Source organism: Bos indicus x Bos taurus, chromosome 8 (assembly GCF_003369695.1).
Source record: "Bos indicus x Bos taurus breed Angus x Brahman F1 hybrid chromosome 8, Bos_hybrid_MaternalHap_v2.0, whole genome shotgun sequence".
Lineage (NCBI taxonomy): Eukaryota > Metazoa > Chordata > Mammalia > Artiodactyla > Bovidae > Bos > Bos indicus x Bos taurus.
Genome location: NC_040083.1, coordinates 8973139 through 8993144, shown reverse-complemented (window position 1 = coordinate 8993144; position 20006 = coordinate 8973139). Strand labels below are relative to the sequence as shown.

General features: G+C 41.1%; 1 protein-coding gene across 2 annotated transcripts in view; it reads left to right on the top strand.

Annotated features, from left to right (window-relative positions):
* Positions 1 to 619: 619 nt before the first annotated feature.
* MSRA (methionine sulfoxide reductase A) overlaps positions 620 to 20006 on the top strand; it is a 383749-nt gene continuing 364362 nt past the window's right edge. The window contains exon 1 of one of the 2 annotated variants that reach the window (XM_027549007.1): positions 620 to 1042. In XM_027549007.1, the coding sequence (XP_027404808.1) occupies positions 907 to 1042 (136 nt within the window). In that variant the 5' untranslated portion in view covers positions 620 to 906. The remainder of the gene's footprint in view (positions 1043 to 20006) is intronic. The other variant, XM_027549006.1, reaches the window with a different exon arrangement.

Here is a 20006-nt window from a genome sequence, read left to right as displayed (position 1 = left end):
TAATCTGAAGTTCCTTTCTTCATGAGACTATCTGCCCATTTTGGCATAACATTTGCGGAAAACCAACATTTCACATATGGAACTCCCAAGTCACCCATCTGCCTCCACCCACCTTATTTTTTGCTTCGAAAATTTGTCACAGAACAAACGTTATGCCCCGTGATTTGAAAGGCAAGAATGATCCAATGGCACCCTTAAGTTCACCTGGACTGCGTTAACAAAGTATTAGTATCTCGCTCTTTTCTTCCCCCTTGCAAAATGGGGGAAATACATTATTATGATAATCATCAATGTATTATTTATATGTGTGTATATGTGTTATATATAAAACATTATCTTCCCTATTCTTTTTGAAAATTGTGGTTTTCACTTTCGATAAATAATCCATCTTTTGAATTATTTATCATCATATTGGCTCCAGTGGAAACAGACATAGATGCTAGTTTGAAAGTCAGGTCGTCGTACAGCTTACTGGGCATACCCAGCAATTGGTAAGGAAGCTGTGAAAACCGTAGTGACTTTAAAGTCAAAGCAGCGGAGTATTATTATTATTTTGGCCTCTTCCGCTTCACGTACTTTGCACTGCACTGCCATTAGGACACTCGTTCTCTGCCCGGGAACTTTGTACGGAAGGGGAGCCAGAACTCGCAGGTGCCTCCCTGCACAGGCCCTGCTCAGGGCGAGAACACGCCCTCTGTCTTGGCTATCCCGGCCCGAGGCTGAAGTAATAACCTCGGTTCCGGGGCGGCGGCAGCGGCACAACCAGCGGCACACGTGTCGTCGCTGACCCGCCCGCCGACCCCGCGTCCAGTGCACGCAGCTCCCGCCGCGCCGCGCCAGCCGCCCACTCCGCAGCGGCGCCTCCGCTCCCGACCGCCCGGCGGCCCCTTGGCCAGCGGCCCGTCCATGCTCTCGGCCACCAGGAGGGCCCTCCAGCTCTTTCACAGCCTCTTCCCCATCCCGAGAATGGGTGACTCCGCCGCCAAGATCGTCAGCCCCCAGGAAGCCTTGCCGGGCCGGAAGGAGCCCCTCGTCGTAGCGGGTAAGGACGCGACCACGCACCGAGGGCGCGGTCCTCGCCTCTGCGCACGCGCATGCTCCGGCCGCCGGAAGGGAGCCGGGGGCCGGCCTGGCCGGGTCGGCAGCTGGGGGTCTGCGCAGGCGCGGAGGGCGCTGGGAGTGGAGGGGACGAGGGATTGATCGTTTTTCTTTGTTTAGGTTTTCATCCACTAGAACAACGGAAAACACACTGAAGGGATCTAGTACGTTGATACGGCCCACCTAGACTGTAAATACCCCTCGGCGGCTTCAAACTTCCGCCCTTTCTCACGGGTGTGCATCCACTTTCCTTTCTTTTCTGCTTCGGCGGCTGGGATTCGGGCCACTTGGCAGCAGTAGCAGCAGCAGCAGAGGTGGTGCGGGTTTGTGTTGTCACGGGAGCTATGGAATAATACAGAACGGTGTATATACTGAGGTTTTGAAATTGTTTTTCACGCCAGTGTTCTGGTTGCAGGAGTTAGCCTCACGCTGCCCTTATCCTCCAGAACTGCCCGATTTCCCCGACTTGTCAGGAGCTTCCCCTGGCCCCGTGCTCCCGATTCTGCACTTGTGTATCAGTCATGCAGAAGAGCTGTACTTGCCAACTTAAAAATAATTTCCCAATCGTATACCAATACTTTTGGCGACTCTAGTAGAATATGTAAAATGTAATAACAGTGAGATGCTAGGAAAACGAAATAAAGTGAATAAAATGAAGGAAGAAATATGAAGTTCTGGAAACTGCTCTAAAAGTTTTGAAAGCTTCACTCTGTAAATTTCTTTCAGCACCGTAGAAGGCCGCAGACAGCACAAGTCCACCAACCGGTTGTTTAGTCACTCAGTCGTATCTTGACTGTTTGCGACCGCATGAACTGCAGTACGCTGGGCTTCCTTGTCCTTCACCATATCTCGGAGCTTGCTTAAACTCCTAGTTCCTTGAGTCAGTGATGCCATCCAGCCATCTCGTCCTCTTGTCCCCTTTTCCTCCTGCCACCAACGTGAGGATCATGCTTTGAAAAGGATTACCTTGGTGCATTGCTTCTCAAAGTGTTATCTTTTAAACAAGCCCTTCCAGTGATACTAATGCATTCAATAGTTGAAAACCGCTGCCTTAGAGCTGCTGGAGAAGGAAATGGCAGCCCACTCCAGTGTTCTTGCCTGGAGAATCCCAGGGACGGGGCAGCCTGGTGGGCTGCCGTCTATGGGGTCGCACAGAGGCGGACACGACTGAAGCGACTTAGCAGAAGCAGAGCTGTTGGAGGGTTAAGTGGTGATAAATCTTTCACGTATGGTTCGATGCCAAGATAAATTATACTTTTACAATTTCTTAGGGATTCTCATTTTTCTTTTCCTTAAAGATTTGTTGAGTATACACAGGAGAAGATTGTTCTGTGTAGCATACACCCTACTCAGTACGAGAATGGACAAGGTAGAGGTCTTTGCGTTTGAGGTAGTTTGGGAACTGACGGTGTGTGACCTGTTTCTCATTCACCTACATCAGCAGCTTTATATCCTATGTCCCCCATCACTTCACTCCCAACTCATCAAGAGCCTTAAAAAGCTTATTTTAGACTCAAATTCAGAGAATAAGTTTCAAAAAAAAAAATCCAGATTATTTCTAAACTATATAACCCTATTATCTAAATTTTATTTATCTTGAAAGTGAATTCTCCTTTAACAAACAAGAATTCATAAATGGATATTTAAAGGCAATGCTTCTCAATGCTGAACTTCCCCAACTTGTATGAAGCTTCATTTTTATACACTAGTATCTTTGGTGTGTCCTCCCAGACAAAACAAACAAGCCTGATCAGATCCCCAAACTGGTTGAAGATTAAAATTTTTCTGAATTTAGTTCTTTATCTTAACCAAAGTCTTCCCAGTCAGTTATTTAGTATATAGATGACACTTTTGGTAAAAGATTAGCTAGCATGACAGAAATGAGCCAACAGGTTTTTTTTTCTTTTTTTTTTTTCCCTTTTCTCTATCCATCTACTAATTCTGACTGCAAAACCTCAAGACCTAACTCTTCTGTCTTTCTGTATAGCCATGCATACATTGCTGGACCAATAAACCAATTTTTTTTTTTTTGGTGTAGGGCTAAGCCTATAATGCACGTCCTTTGTGTTCAGCTGCTGTAACCCCGCCCCCTCCCCCCCCCCCCCCCAATACTTAAATTTTAGATAGTGGCTTTCCTGTCTCTACCCTGGGACTGCTGCCTTGACAGGTTGTCAAAGGTTCTGATTGGCCTCAGAAATGGGCAGCGTTACTTCTCAGGTGTGTTTTCAGTGGCTTAAGATTGAAGCCTACAGACTTAATACTATTGCTTTGGAAGTTAAATTCATCTCTGCTCTAACCTCCAATCTGTTTAACAGCTCTTCACCTCTCTATATTACCTCTGTCTATATCTGTTGTTATTCGCACCCCTACTCTCTGAAAAATTCTGTGGCAAAAGCATCACCTTTTGATTTTAGAAGACAAAGCCTATCTGTTTAGTGTCTTTGGCTCAGTGTTTTTGGCTCAGCCTAGTACCAGGTGTGCACTATTACCAAATACGTTTGGGGTGAAGGTTATCATCTTAGCTTTAACCCTACCTTTTTTGGGTATTCTTCTGGAAATGTACACCCTTTCATAAACTACAGTCTAGTAGTAGATTTCTACTTTGCAAGAAGTTGAGATTCAACCCTTCAGACTTCTTTAATTTCTCCCAGGCTACCTAAAGTGGATCAAAACATGAGGAGGCCTACTTTGGGTGGCTGGTTAGAACTAAACCTGGCCTAGACTGCCTCATCTGAAGCACACTCTGTTTAGATCAGGGGTAGGCTCTGGGCACCACTGACTGGCAGGGCATGCAGGAACTTGCTGGTCTTTTTATGTAGTGGTGGTCTCTTTGTTTCAGTACCTGCCTACAGAGCAATATTCAGAGAACTTTGGGACTCGGGGAAAAGGGGAATTCATGCTTGCTGGACTGAATTGGTGGTCAGTCAATTGCTAGAGATAGGCAGGAGGCAGAAAGCTTATAATTAAAACCTCAGAGTGCCTCCTGTGTTATTAAAATCTAAGTTTATTATAGTTAGAACTGATCTTCATGGGAGGGATAAATTAGGAGTTTAGGATTAAAATATACACACTACTATAAGTAAGATAAGTAACCAACAAGGACCTAAGGTACAGCACAGGAAACTATTCTAAATAGCTTACAATAGCCGCCTATAATGGAAAAGAATCAGAGAAAGAATGTATCTATATTTGAATATATATATCTGAATCACTTTGCTATACATCTGAAACTTATACAGCTTTGTAATTCAACTATATTTCAATAAAAATTTTTTAAAAATATAAAAAAGCAATCAATAGAAAAAGAGGAACTGATAATATTTTTAATGAATTAATTATTGTGAAAGCCCAGCTTTTTATTTATATGGCTCATTTTTTCCCAGCCATATTGAAAATGTGGCTAATCTATTTTTTGATCAGGTGTTTGCGATTTGGGTATTTCATCCAAGAGAATGTTGGCAGCTCCCGTCTAATCTTTGCTTTCTTGCCTGTATATCCGTAGGTAGTGTTTGCTGTATTTATTACTGTGATGTCTCTTTGGGGAGAGGAAGAGGTGTAGAACACCTGCTAAAGGTTTGCTCTTCTAAGAACTATAAATATAAGCAGAAAAACAGAACAATGTGAGTAATTGTTCAAAGGTGGCTCTTTGAAAAAAACAATTGTACTGTGACTATTAGCTATCTAATAAAGGAGAAAAGGAATAAAGTACAAATACATGAAATAAGAACTGAAAGAGTGAATGTGGCGGATTCTTTATGATATTTGGCAAAACTAATACAATTATGTAAAGTTTAAAAATAAAATAAAATAAAAATAAATAAAACAGATGAATAAAGACTCATTTTAGGCAGAAAAAAAAAGTTGAAGAATCATAAGGGACTATTTACTCATTTCTTTTAAAATAAATTTGAAAACTTGGATGAAATAGATAACTTTTAGGAAAATATAACTGACCTAAACTGACCCCAGAAAGAGAAAATCTTAACAGATTGATTTTTCTAGAAGAAATAAAGTTGTCAGAGATTGCCTCCTCTCAAAGCATTATGTCCAGTCAGTTTTACAGGTGACGTCTAAATAGTTAAAGAACGTATAATTCCAATAGTATATTTAAACTGAAAGGATTGTCAAATTCTTTTTATGAAACAAGTATAATATTGAAACCAAACCTGATAAATACTGCACTGAGAAAAAAACAAACCATTCTCACTTATGAATGTAGATACAAAACTGCTAAATAAATATTAGTAAGCAGAATCTAGCAATGGGATTTAGTCTAAGAATGCAAGGACTTGTCAATATTAGGAAATTTATTAATATAGTTCGTTGTGTGTGGCTCAGTTATATTGGACTCTTTGTGACCCCACGGACTATAGCCTGCAAGGCTCCTCTGTCCATGGAATTTTCCAGGCAAGAATTCTGGAGTAGCTTGCCATTTCCTACTCCAGGGGATATTCCCCACCCAGGGATTGAACCCATATTTCTTGCCTTTCCTTCATTGGCAGGTGGATTCTTTACCACCGTGCCACCTGGGAAGCCCTTATTAATATAATTCATCATTTAGTTAGTCTAGGGAGAAAAATGATATAACTATTTCCCTAGATGCTGTGAAGTTATTTGACCATATTTAACAACCATTCTTGGTAACATTCAGAGATGGCTACTTCTTAATGTGATAAAGCATATCGGCCAGCATCATGCTTAATAAAGAGATATTAGAGATTTCCATTTAAGTCCCAGTCAAGAAAGTACGTGGAGGTGGTTAATGCTTGCTTTGCCTGGTGGCAGGTGTGCACGGTTACTGAATTTTGTTCTTAAGGGCCATCATCTTGGCTTTAATCTTACCTTTTTTGTGTTCTTAAAAAATCTCCATCCTTTTATGAACTGTGGCCTGGTAGATGACTACGCTGCAAGAAGTTAAGAGTCAAACCTTCAAGTTTCTTTACTGCTTAGTTTTTCCAGGGCTGCCTGTGTTGTATCAAGTTACGACTTGGCCCACTTTGGATGACTGTTTATTATTACCGTTGTGTTGTAGGTGCTAGTCAATACAGTCAGAGAAGACAAGGCAATTAGAGATGTTCATATTGGAAAAGAGAAGGTAAAACTAATGCCATTTGCAGATGATAAGATTGTATAACTGGAAAATCCAAGAGAGTTTAATAAGGTATCGATTTATATACTTACTAGACGGAAACCAATAGCTTTACTCTAAACAACCTGTTGGAAAATATAATGGAAAAAAACACCCCTTTTGTAATAGCAACCAAAAAAGTTAAAATTTAAGAATAAACTTGGCAAGAAATATGTCCAATCTTTGTGAAGAAGACATACAGAGGAGCACAAAAAGAAAACTTTAACAAGTGGAAGAACATACCAGTTTATTGGATTCGAGGACTAAGCAGGAAACATATATCAGTTGTCCTTAAAGTCAATTTATAAAGGTAACATGATTTGAAGAAAAATACTAATGATATTTTTATTTTGTTTTAGAAATGCTGCTACTGCTAAGTCGCTTCAGTCGTGTCCGACTCTGTGCGACCCCATAGACGGCAGCCCAATAGGCTCCCCTGCCCCTGGGATTCTCCAGGCAAGAATACTGGAGTGGGTTGCCATTTCCTTCTCCAGTGCATGGAAGTGAGAAGTGAAAGTGAAGTCGCTCAGTCATGTCTGACTCTTAGCGACCCCATGGACTGCAGCCTACCAGGCTCCTCCATCCATGGGATTTTCCAGGCAAGAGTACTCATTTTAGAAATGGATGCATTCATTTAAAAAATTCGTTTGGAAAAATAAACAGGAATAGTTATGGTAACTGTAAAATAAGAACAAAGAGGAACAGTTGGCTCTTACAGATAGTAAATGCAAAGCTTAATAATTTAAACAACATGGGACTGTTCATGAACAGATAAGTCAATATACAGAATAGAAAGATCAGAAATTCTTAACTATGTGTGAAAATATAGTATATGATACAGGTGACATCTTAAATCAGTGAGGAAAAATGAAATATTCAATAAATGGTTATGGTACAACTGTGTAGCCATATGGAAGAAACAAAACCAGAAAACCCTCCAAAGTTGGATCTATACTTCACATTCTTAAACCAGGGTAAGTTCCAAAAGATATATGTTGATAATAGCTCATGCATAGTGAGTGCTTAACTATATGCCAGACACGGTAGTAATTGATTTACATTTGTTGTTGTTTAGTTGCTAAGTCATGTCTGACTAATGCATTTATTCTTCACCATAACACCCCAGGAGGTGTAACTGTTTTACCCTCACTTGTTGGAGTGGAAACTGAAGCCTATGGAGTTTTAGGTGACTTATGCAAGGTCACTTGGCTAATAAGTGGTAGATCTGGGATATGAATGTAGGCAGTTTGCCTCTAGAGTTTGTGATCTTAACAGTACTAGATGTACTGTTTTTTCATTTAGTTAAATGTAAAGAATGAAATAATTTAAGAATGAGCAAGGGAGAATTCTTTTAGAAAGCAAAGCCTTTCTAACCACAACTTGAAAATCAGAAGACAAAAAAGATGGATAAATTAGATCACGACAGAATGAAAATTTTCTGCAGGCAAAAATTACTGTAAGCAAATTCAAAAGACAAACTGGGGTGAATACTTGCAATTCATATCATAGGTGAAGGACTAATCTCCCTAATATATAGGAAACTTCTAGAAGATAATAAGAAAACAACATCCATTAGAAAAATAGAGGTTAGAGCAGTTCACAGAAAAGGAAGTATAATTTGCTCTTATACATATAAAAAGATGCTCAACTTCTTTCATAATGAGGAGAGTGTAAGTACCATTTTTCATTTTTCAGATTGGCAAAAACCCAGAACTCTGATGATACAGTTTGTTGGTAATCCTTAAGGAAAAAGACACCCTCCTCCTTCGCTGGCAAGAATGTAGATTGGCCCAACTCTTATGGAAGGCAATTTGGCAACATCTACCCAAAATTTAAATGCATATACCTTTTGACCCAGGAATGTAATTTTTGGGAATTTATCCTACAGATATACTCGCATTCGTGCCAAATGATGACTGTACCAGGTTATTCACTGCAGCTTTGTTTGCAGTCATCGACGATTGGAAACAACCCAAACGCCCATCAATAGGGGCTAGTTAAATAAATTATGGTTCCTCCTCACAATGGAAAATGCAGCTGTAAAAAAGAACATGGAATATCTATGTGAATAGATACAGAGAGATTGCCAAGGTACAGTGTTAGGTGGGAAGTGCAAGGTCAGAGCAGTGTTATATATTAACTTTTGTGTGAACAGGGAGGAAAATAATAATAGAAACTTTGAAGCTTTGGAAGGATAGCTCAGAAAGTAATGGCTACGGATATGCTGGTGGTGGAGGGGGACACAGCCAGGAGACCTGACTCTGTGCTTTTTAAAAAACTTTTGATTCTTGTAAATCTGACTGCATTACTGAATTAAACAACTCCGCTTTGCAGATGATCTCCTTCTGATATTTTTAGTCTAATTGACCACCTTTCTATCATCTTTTGTCATCCCTATTTCAAGTTCTGTTTTTTTTCCTTCTTTTTAAATTTTGCTCTTTTTCATGTCAAGTTCTTTTTTTCTGCCCCAACTTGCTTTTGTAATCAAAATCCACATTTTGGCGTGATTTAAAAATCTAAATTTAGAGGGTGAAATTGGAATAAGTTAATCCAAGTCATTTTACATTTCATAAATATTCATTTTTATTGAAGTGTCAATTGTGGTGGCATCATTTATACAAAGAAAAGATCTTTGGGGACAGATTTATTCCACTATTATGTAGAAGGAATTATGTGTATTTCTTTTATTTTGAGTGATGTACATAGACTTTTTAGAAGAAAATGATAGAAAACAATTTTCCTTTTAGAAAAAATTTTCCCCAGTGTGCGATTAATTTCTAAATTGTAGGACACAGGACTATTATCTTTCCTCTCTGCATCCCGTCTAAAGCTCTTTATTTTCCCCTCTATTTCAGAATCTGCAGTACTTCTCTGAAGTCCCTGGGATAAGGGGATTCCAGAGCTCCCACAATCTAACCCTCACCTTCCCAGCTTTTCTTCCCACTGTGCCCCCTGTAGAACAGGGGTCCCCAACCTTCTGGACCTAATATCTGATGATCTGAGGTGGAGCTGATGTTATAATAATAGAAATTAAGTGCACAGTCAATGTAACGTTCTTGACTCCCCGTGGACCCACCCACCACCCTGCCCCCATCTGTGGAAAAGTTGTCTTCCATGAAACTGGACCCTGGTGCCAGAAAGGTTGGGGACCACTGCTCTAGAACCCCATCTTCTGGTTAGCATGTGGTTCAGTGTTTTGCCTCTGGAAAAGTCCAAGTGGGATCCACACTCAAATCTTTTCATTCAGTCACCTTTGTTAAATGTTTGCTAAATGCTTGCTTGGGTGAAATATTGTGTTTTCCATATAGCCTTATCCTGTTCTTCCTCAAAACTTTCCCTGCTTGAATATAATTTCTCCCATAAACTCATCTGCCTCCCATTTCCAAATTCTTGTATTCATTCGTGTCCGACTCTTTGCGACCCTGTACACTGTAGCCTGCCAGGCTCCTCTGTCCATGGGGATTCTCCAAGCAAGAAAACTGGAGTGGGTTGCCATGCTCTCCTTCAGGGGATCTTCCCAACCCAGGGATTGAAACTCGGTCTCCCACGTTGTAGGTGGATTCTTTACTGACTGAGCCACCAGGAAAGCCCTAGAGGATTGTATATCGTGCCATAACCCCAAACTCAGTTCTAAAACCAAACCATTTTCCCTTCAAAACATTGGATGCATATTTTAATTTCCCCATTTCTGTTGGTGACATTACTCCTATGCTCTCAAGTCCCCCAAACCTTAGCCACATGCATCTTCAACCCTTGCCTCTGTATTTAAACTGGCCCTTCTCCAACAAATCTTGATTGTTCCTTGCCTTCTGTATTAGTCAGGGTTTTCCAGAGAAACAGAACCAATTGTATATGTGTGTGTGTGTGGGGGGGGTGTGTGTGTGGGGGGTGTGTGTGTGTGTGTGTGTGTGTGTGGTGTGTGTGTGTGTGGTGTGTAAAGAGATTTATTAGGAGGGATTGGCTCACATGATAATGGAGGCTGAGGAGTTCAAGATCTGCTGTCTGTAAGCTGGTGATGTAATTCAGCCCAACCCTGAAAGCTGAGAACCAGGGGAGCCAATGGTTCCAGTCTGAATCCTAAAGCCCGAGAACCAGGAGCATCTGAGGGCCGAAGGAGATGGATGTTCCAGATCAGACAAGGAAAGTGAATTTACCCTTCTTCCACCTTTTGTTCCGGTCTGATGGGACTGGATGAGATGCACACCTGCCCTCCTCTGCCTCCCCGCACCATGTTGGTGGGATCACCTTCTTTACTCAGTGTATAATTCAAATGTTAATCTCTTCTGGAAGTACCTTCACAACATACACAACATACACTGGGCATCCTTTAGCCCAGTCAGCTTGGCAGAGGAAAGTAACCATCGTACTTTTCTTGGTTACTGCTTTAAGTCTTCTCAGTCTGTCATGAGCACCACTATCAGGCATCTGTTTAAACCTCAGATTTCTTTCTGTCACTTCTAAGAAAATAAAGATAACTCTGTGTGATCTGGCAATGACTGTTCATCCTGGGGTTAGAAGCCTTCTTTCACTTGCTGCTAATCCCAGTGTTCTTCATTTCTGCTTTGGCCCCTGAGCCTGACTCCTGCTCTTAGTAACTTCCTCCAGGAAGTTGACTTTCTTCATCACAGCCCATTTCAACCTTCCCGGGCCTTTCAAGGCCACTCTCAGTTCTGCCCCTTCCGTGCTGCCTTTGGGGGACTGTTTCAGCATCGATTGCTCTTAGAGTTGGACGCGGAGCTAGAGCTTTGAGGCCCTGTTTGACACTTTTATTCCAGTGTGTCTCCTTCAGGGTGGTGGAGTTGAGTTCCTTCAATGTCTTTGGAGCTCAGAGATTGCCACTTTTCTCCCTTGTGTTTCCTTAACTTCTCGCCTGGTTACATGACCAGAGCTCGGGGATTGCAAGGACCAGGCCGCTTGGTCTTCTGGTAACATCCTCTCTGGGAGTCCTGTTGGAATGTTCTTCCCTTTTGGCAAGACATTTGACTACTTTGAGCATGATGCTGTTAGCATAAACTTATATTAAAACTTATAAGCTTTTAAGGAGTTTATTTGAGCAAAAATTCATTTGAATTGGGCTGCATCCAATCTCGCTGATAGAAAGGAGCTCTGAGGAGCTGTACAAAGTGAAAGATTCTTAGAGCCAGAAGGGAGCAGAAACAAAGAAGTTGTGCTAGGCAGGGTGGTTATAGTAAGGTTACTTTCCTCCCAGCATGGCAGGATGTCTGCCACATAGATTACCCAGCTAGTGCCCGTCAGGAGATTCCTGATTGACTCGTTCTTAAACCATTTCTCTCCCATTTTGGGGAGAGCCAAAACCATAGATAGCCAAGGTAAATCTTGATTTGGTGTCATGGGGCTTAGCATGTGCTCAGTTGCTGAGTCGTGTTCAACTGTTTGGGACCCCGTGGACTGTAGTCTGCCAGGCTCCTCTGTCCATGGGATTTCCTAGGCAAAAAGACTGGAGTGAATTGCCATTCCCGACCCAGGGATCAAATCCACATCTCCTGCATTTCTTGCATTGACAGGTAGATTCTTTACCACTGAGCCACCTGGGAAGCCATGAGGCTTAGCATAAGTGACTCTATTTGAGGCCTATTTTTGGTTTGTTTGTTTTTAAAAACCACCAAATGCTTGGTTTTGCCTTGACCAGAGACTGCCATACCCTTTGAACCAGCTGGGATCTCTTCTGTAAGCTAGGTCTCTTATAAAAGGTTGACTAAGGCTACTGCCCTTGACAGAGAAAAAGATGGTCCCTTACATTTCTGTAGAACTTTCGTAACATTTCACATGGGCATATCTACAAAGTTTCTCAGCAGGGTATATTTCTGATCCACTAGCTTGCTGAATAAGTGTGTTAAATTTGCATTATAATACAGCAAAGACTGCTAGTAGTGAAACTGGAGGAAATGCAGCATTACAATATGTTTTGATGAATATATTATCATTACATTTTTTAAAAATGAAGAATAAAATTCAGAAACACTGACTGTCTTCCCAGAGCGTGTATATAAAATGAATTCTTTTGAAAATGTTACCATGGTAAGGTAATAACATTAGTGTTGAATTTTCCTCTGGAACTTTTTCATATTTTACCTTTAATTTTTTTTAAACTTGTAGTTTACTCTTAGGCAATTTATAGTTTGCTTAGGTCAAACACAGTGTGAAAAATTAAAAAGCATTGTTCCCAGGAGGCCCAAAATTATTCTTTGGCCAGCTGAAGAAAATTTGATATTTTAACAGATTTTACCCAGAAGGCGAGAGCCATGAAAATGAAATACTGCAACGGAATTCAGAGCTTTCCAGCTGGAGCAAATGAAACCTCAAGAAAAAAAAAAAAATCCCGAATGTACCGTAGTTAGCAGATGAAAAGGAAACCACGTTAGGGCTGGCCGAATAGAGCAGCCAGCTTGCAAATAGAGCCCCGGAGAAAACACTGCATGGCTGCAAATCTCCATTTCCTTACTCTTCCTAAGAACCAATTCATGAAGAACGACGTCATCCAGCAGGAAGCCCAATGTAGCAAGTCCTGCTGGTCCCTGGGGTTCCTGGCCCACCACTTAGCATTCCTCGCACACCAAGCTGTGTGCACTGGCACGAAGCAGCTGCATGGAGCTGTCCGCTCCACCCGCGCCCCCCCCCCCCGCCCCCCACCAACCTAGGCTGCACCTCGCCAGATAACAGCCCTGCTCACCAGCTCCTCTCCCTGACAACTGGAGGCAGGTTGCCAGGAAACCGCACCCCCCCTCCGCCCCCCAGAGGAGACTCTGCACCCAACTGCCTCTGCAAATAAAAGCGGCTGGAGGAGGCCCTTTGCAGATAACTTTATTTTCAGAAATTTAAAAAAACAATTTTTTTTTCTCTTCTTCAGGATTATGCTCATCCTAAGAAGCTCTGTGGATTTATTTTGATAAGTAGAGTAAATGGGAATAATTATTTTCTTGTAAAAATTAGGGGTCGGATGAGTGAGATAATATAGCTGTTTGCTGCAGTATTTTGGGGGGCGGTAAACATACAGGAATAAGCTATATAAATGTACATAGGAATTTCCAGGGACAAAATATGAACCAAGGGATTTCTGTGAGTATGATGGAGCTTAAGCCTTAGCTGTTTCAGTTAAATAGAAACCCAACCATTATTTTTCTCAGAAAAACGAGATTGATTAAAGACTGGAAGCCTAGGCTTCTTTTTCTGTATATGTTTGCTTTGCAACTTATTGGGTGGTTGACAAACGAAATTGATATAATTTTAAAAATGAGGATTCTCTATTGTTTGCTCTCTTAGAAAGGAACCAAGGTGTTTTTGCTCTCAGTCTCTGGGTTTTCTTCCCAGGAAGTCTGAACATAGCCTCTTCTCACTGTTCTGCCCAGCCTGTGCTGAGATGGCTTCTCTTTGCTTCAGGGCCTTTATTAAACCTTAAATTTTTATCCATATTTTTGCTCAAAGTTTGGAAGTTTTTAATCATTTTTATTTTCTTGGGCTCCAAAATCGCTGCAGATGGTGACTGCAGCCATGAAATTAAACAGGCGCTTGCTCCTTGGAAGAAAAGCTATGACAAACTTAGACAGCATATTAAAAAGCAAAGATATTACTTTGCCAACAAAGGTATGTCTAGTCAAAGCTATGGTTTTTCTAGTGGTCGTGTACAGATATGAGATTTGGGCCATAAAGGAGGCTGAGAGCTGAAGAATTGATGCTTTTGAACTGTGGTGTTGAAGAAGACTCTTCAACTGAGTGACTGAACAATAACAACAGCAAATCAGTTTTATCCTCTTCTCTCAGCTTTCCAAGTAACCACTGTCCAGAACCAAGGGGGCATTCTTTAGTGCCTTTCTTCATATCCATAAAGTCCTACCTAAACACTCACATTATTTATTGTTGCTATTTTATAAAAGTGGATCAGTTTGCATTCTCTGCATCTCACTTTTCTCGCTTAACAGTGCATTATGGAAACATTTCCTTGTCAGCTGGTATATCTTAATGTAATTCATTTTAACAATATTAATAGATTTAATTTTTTGGAGAAGTTTTAGGTTTATAGCAAAATCGAGTGAAAAACACGAGTTCCCATATACACCTGTCCCTCCACCCAACTCCCCCTATTATTAATATTTTGCTTTACTGTGGTACATGTTAAAATAGACAAGTCATAGCAATATGTTATTATTATCTGAAGTCCATACTTTATATCAGAGTTCATTCTTTGTGTTTGTACATGCTGTGGGCTTACAAAATGACAGGTATCTACTGTTACAGCATCATGCAGGATAGTTTCACTGCCCTAAAAACCTCTGCCTTCCACCTACTCTTCAGTTCCTCCCTGATGCACTGCTGGCAACCACTCATCTTTTTACTGTCTCCACAATTTTGCCTTTTTGAAAATATCATTTAGTTGGAATCATACAGTATGCAGCCTTTTCAGATTGACTTCTTTCACTTAGTTAGAAGCATTTAGGGTTTCTCTGTATCTGGATAGCTCATTTCTTTTTAGTGCTGAGTAATATTCCATTGTATGGATTTATCACAGTTTGTTTATCCATTCACCTGTTGAAGAGCATCTTGGTTGCTTCCAGGTTTTGACAGTTATGAATACATTACGGTAAACATTCTTATGAAAGTTTTTGTGTGAATGTAAGTGTTCAGCTCCTTTGGGATAAATACCATGGAGCACAATTGCTAGATCTTATTACCATAAGAATATGTTTAGTTTTGTAAGAAACTGCCAAACTGTGTTCCAAGTTGATTGTACCATTTCAAATCCTCATCAGCAATGAATGAGGTTCCCGGTGATTCGCATCCTTGTCACTATTTGGTTTAGTCAGTGTTTTAGATTTTAGCCATTCTAAAGGTATGAAGTGGTATTTCATTGTTGTTTTAATTTGCAGTTCCCTAATTTGGCCACCTCATGCGAAGAGTTGACTCATTGGAAAAGACTCTGATGCTGGGAGGGATTGGGGGCAGGAGGAGAAGGGGACGACAGAGGATGAGATGGCTGGATGGCATCACTGACTCAATGGACGTGAGTTTGAGTGAACTCTGGGAGTTGGTGATGGACAGGGAGGCCTGGTGTGCTGCGATTCATGGGGTCACAAAGAGTCGGACAGACTGAGTGACTGAACTGAACTGAACTGAACTGAATGACATATGACGGACATCTTTTCACATTCTTATTTACCATCTGTATATCTTCTTTGATGAAATGTCCGTTTATGTCCTTTGTCCACTTTTTAATTCGATTTCAAGATTTTCTTATTGTTGAATTTTTAAGAATTCTTCTTATACTTTGGATAGCAGTTCTTTATCAGATATGTATTTTGCAAATATTTTCTCCTGGATTGTGGCCTGTCTTCTTATACTCTTGACAATATCTTTTGCTGAGCAGACATTTTTAATTTTAATGAAGCCCAACATCGATTTTTTCTTTCACAGATAATACTTAGTATCTCAAAAATCATTGCCAAATCTAAAGTCACAGGTACTTTCTAGAAGCTTTATAGATTTGCATTTTAAATTTTGAGTTAATTTTTGTCAAAGATGTAATATCTAGGTCTAGATTAAAATTTTTTTTTCTTGTGAATGTCCAGTTGTTAAGCACCATTTCGAAAGACTATCTTCATTCCATTGCATTGGCTTTCTTCCCTTTCCAAACATCAGTTGACTGTATTTGTGTGTGTCTATTTCTGGGCTCTTTATTCTATTCTGTTGAGCCATTTGTCTATTCTTTCACCAATACCACACTGTCTTGATTATGGTATTTTATGGTGAGTCTTGAAGTTGGGTGGCATCAGCTCTCTGTCTTTGTTTTCTTCCATATCATGTTGTCAGCTTTGGCTCTTTCCCCTCTCCGTATGAAGAATCACTGCAGATGGTGACTGCAGCCATGAAATCAAAAGACACTTGGTCCTTAGAAGAAAAGCTGTGACCAACCTTGTTGTTGTTGTTCAGTAGCTCAGTTGTGTCCAACTCTCTGCCACCCCTTTGACTGTAGCCCACCAGGCTCCTCTGTCCATGGAATTCTCCAGGCAAGAACACCAGAGTGGGTTGCCATTTCCTTCTCCAGATGACCAACCTAGACAGCATATTAAAAAGCAGAGACATTACTTTGCCATCAAAGGTCTCTCTAGTCAAAGCTATGGTTTTACCAGTAGTCATGTATGGATGTGAGAGTTGGACTATAAAGAAAGCTGAGCGCCGAAGAATTGATGCTTTTGAACTGTGGTGTTGGAGAAGACTCTTGAGAGTCTCTTGGACTGCAAGGAGATCAAACCAGTCAATCCTAAAGGAAATCAGTCCTAAATATTCATTGGAAGGACTGATGCTGAAGCTAAAGCTCCAGTACTTTCTTTGGCCACCTGATAAGAACCGACTCATTGGAAAAGACCCTGATGCTGGAAAAGATTGAAGGTGGGAGGAGAAGGGGACGACAGAGGATCAGATGGTTGGATGGCATCACCGATGCGATGGACCTGAGTTTGAGTAAGCTCCAGGAATTGTTGATGGACAGGGAAGCCTGGCTTGCTGCAGTCCATGGTGTTGCAAAGAGTCAGGCATGACTGAGCGACTGAACTGACTGGCAAAATAACTTGTTGGGGTTTTGATAGTGTTGAATCTATAGATCAAGTTGGGAAGACTTTACATCTTGATAGTAATGAGTCTTCCTATCCATGTGCATGAAATATCTCTGCATTTATTTAGATATTCTTTGATTTCTTTCATCAGAATTTTATAGTTTTCCCTATATAGATCTTGTACATATTTTGTTAGATGTATACCTCAGTATTTAACTTTTTTAGTGCTAATGTAAAAGGTATTTTTAAAATTTCAAATCCCAATTATTCATGGTTGGCATATAAGAAAACATTTTGCTTTAGTAAAATTATATCCTGTAATCTTTTTGTTTTTGTTGATTCATTGGGATTTAGACAATCATGTCATCTGCAAACAAAGGCATCTTAATTTCTTTTTCCCCATCTGTATACCTTTTATTTCCTTTTCTTATTGCATTAGCTAGAACTTCCAGTATGATGTTGAGTAGTAGTGGTGAGAGGGGACATGTGTGTATGTGCGCCAAGTCACTTCAGTTGTGTCCAACTCTTGGTGACCCTATGGCATCCTTGCCTTATTCCTGATCTTAGTGGTAAAGCATCTGGTTTCTCACCATTAGTTATCATGTTAGCTTAGGCTTTTTTTTTGTACATGTTCTTTATCAGGTTGAGGAAGTTCCCCCCATTCCTAGTTTGCTGAAATTCAATATGGTGTTTTAAATGGTTGCATAATAGCCCTCTGTATGTATGTTCAGTTCAGTTCAGTTGCTCAGTTGTGTCCGACTCTTTGCGACCCCATGAATCGCAGCATGCCAGGCCTCCCTGTCCATCACCAACTCCCAGAGTTCATTCAAACTCATGTCCATCGAGTCAGTGATGCCATCCAGCCATTTCATCCTCTGTCGTCCCCTTCTCCTCTTGCCCCCAATCCTTCCGAGCATCAGAGTCTTTTCCAATGAGTCAGCTCTTCACATGAGGTGGCCAAAGTACTGGAGTTTCAGCTTTAGCATCAGTGCTTCCAAAGAAATCCCAGGACTGATCTCCTTTAGAATGGACTGTATGTATGTAGCCCATATTAAACTATAGTTTATTAAAATAAGCAAAGTTGAACTCTTGATCAGTTATTATGTGTTTGGCTCCAGTAGTGCTGTAGCTATGTTTATTAATCATGGTCTGTTGTGCACATACTGTAAGCACGTATGAATACCTTCCTGGTAAATCCAGTCAAAGGAGGTAAAGTTGGTGCCAGGTTGTGCAATGCCTCGAAGCCAACCTAAATAAGGGGTTTGGATCAGAATAGAAAATGGGCAGAATGTAGGTTCTCTGATGATGCGTACGAGGGAAAGCCAGAGGTTCAGGTGTGCAGAGGTTTGCCCTCTGTCCACGAAGTATAAACGTCCTGTGGGTCGTGGATGCTTGCTGGTACTGTTTGGATTGGTTTCTGGATACAGCTTTGCAACCAGGTTATGGAATTATTTATTCTGGGAACTAACAGGTCAGTTTACATCTGGAGTTATAACCTGGTTACATGTAATGAATTGGACTACACAGTTTCAGTACCTTTACTGTGCACTAGGGGTTGGCAGAATATGGTCTGTGCGTCATATTTGGCCTATACTATGGTCTGGTTTTTTAAAAATTAAACTTTTTATTCTGAGATAATTATAGATTCACACACAGTTGTAAAACAATAATACAGAGAGATTCTGTATTTTTCTTTTGCCCAGTTTCCCCAAAAGTTGCATCTAGGAAATCTGTTGTACACAGTTAGGATGCTGACAGGGGCTGAGTCAATTTCCAGAACAGTTCTGTCGCAAGGATCCCCTGAGTGGCCCCGTTACAGGGCACCTATAGAAGGCGGCACCCACCCCCACCTCCTTCCTCACACCCCTGTCCCCAGCACTTGGCAACCACTCATCTCCATTTCTAATTTTATCAAATCAAGAGTGTTATATAAATGGAATCATACAGCATGTAACTTTTCAGGTTGGCTTTCTTCAGTTCGTGTAATTCCCTGGGGATTCAGCAAAGTTGCTGCGTGTGTCAGTGTCAACACTTTGTTCCCTTTGATTGTGGAATAGTATGGCACCCACTCCAGTACTCTCGCCTGGAAAACCCCATGGACGGAGGAGCCTGGTGGGCTGCAGTCCATGGGGTCGCTAAGAGTCAGACACGACTGAGTGACTTCCCTTTCACTTTTCACTTTCATGCATTGGAGAAGGAAATGGCAACCCGCTCCTGTGTTCTTGCCTGGAGAATCCCAGGGATGGGGGAGCCTGGTGGGCTGCCGTCTATGGGGTCGCACAGAGTCAGACACGACCAAAGCGACTTAGCAGCAGCAGCAGCAGTATCCCATGCTACGGTATGAATGTACCACAGTTTGTGTAACCATTTACCCACTGAAAGACATATGGAGTATTTCCAGTTTTTGGCTATTATAAATATATCTGTTATGACCATTTGCGTACAGTTTTTAAAATTTATTTATTTTAATTGTAGGCTAATTACAATATCGTGGTGGTTTTTACCATACATTGACATGAATCAGCCACGGATGCACATGTGGTCCTCCCATTGAACCCCCTCCCACACTCTCTCCCCATCCCATCCCTCTGGCTTTGAGTGCCCTGTTTCATGCATCGAACTTGGACTGGTCATCTATTTCACATATGGTAATATACACGTTTCATTGTTATTCTCTCAAATCATCCCACCTTTGCCTTCTCACACAGAGTCTAAGAGTCTGTTCTTTATATCTGTGTCTGAAACCGGCCAGCCTTCAGAATGTTCAAGTGTTTATGTGAACATAGTTTTTTTTCTCTGGGGGTCAGGGCCCATGAGTGCAACTGCTGGATCATAGCGTAGTCCCGTGTTTAGTTTTATAGGAAAGTGCTGAAGTATTTTCCAGAGTGCTTGTACCATTTCGTGTTCCCACCAGCAATGTCTGAGTGATTTCAGGCTCTGCATCCTCGCCAGCATTTGATGTTATCATTTTTTGGTTTTTTTTTTTGACTGCACTGTACAGCTTATGGGATCTTAGTTCCCTGAACAGGGACTGAACCTGTGCTCCTTGCATTAGAAGCACAGAGTGTTAACCACTGGACTTAACCAATGGAGAAGTCCCCATTATTTTTTATTTTAGCCATTCTGATAGGTGTGTAGTGATGTCTCATTGGTTTAAATTTTCACTTCCCTCATGGCTAAGGATGTTGAACACCTTTTCATGGGCTGTCATGTCA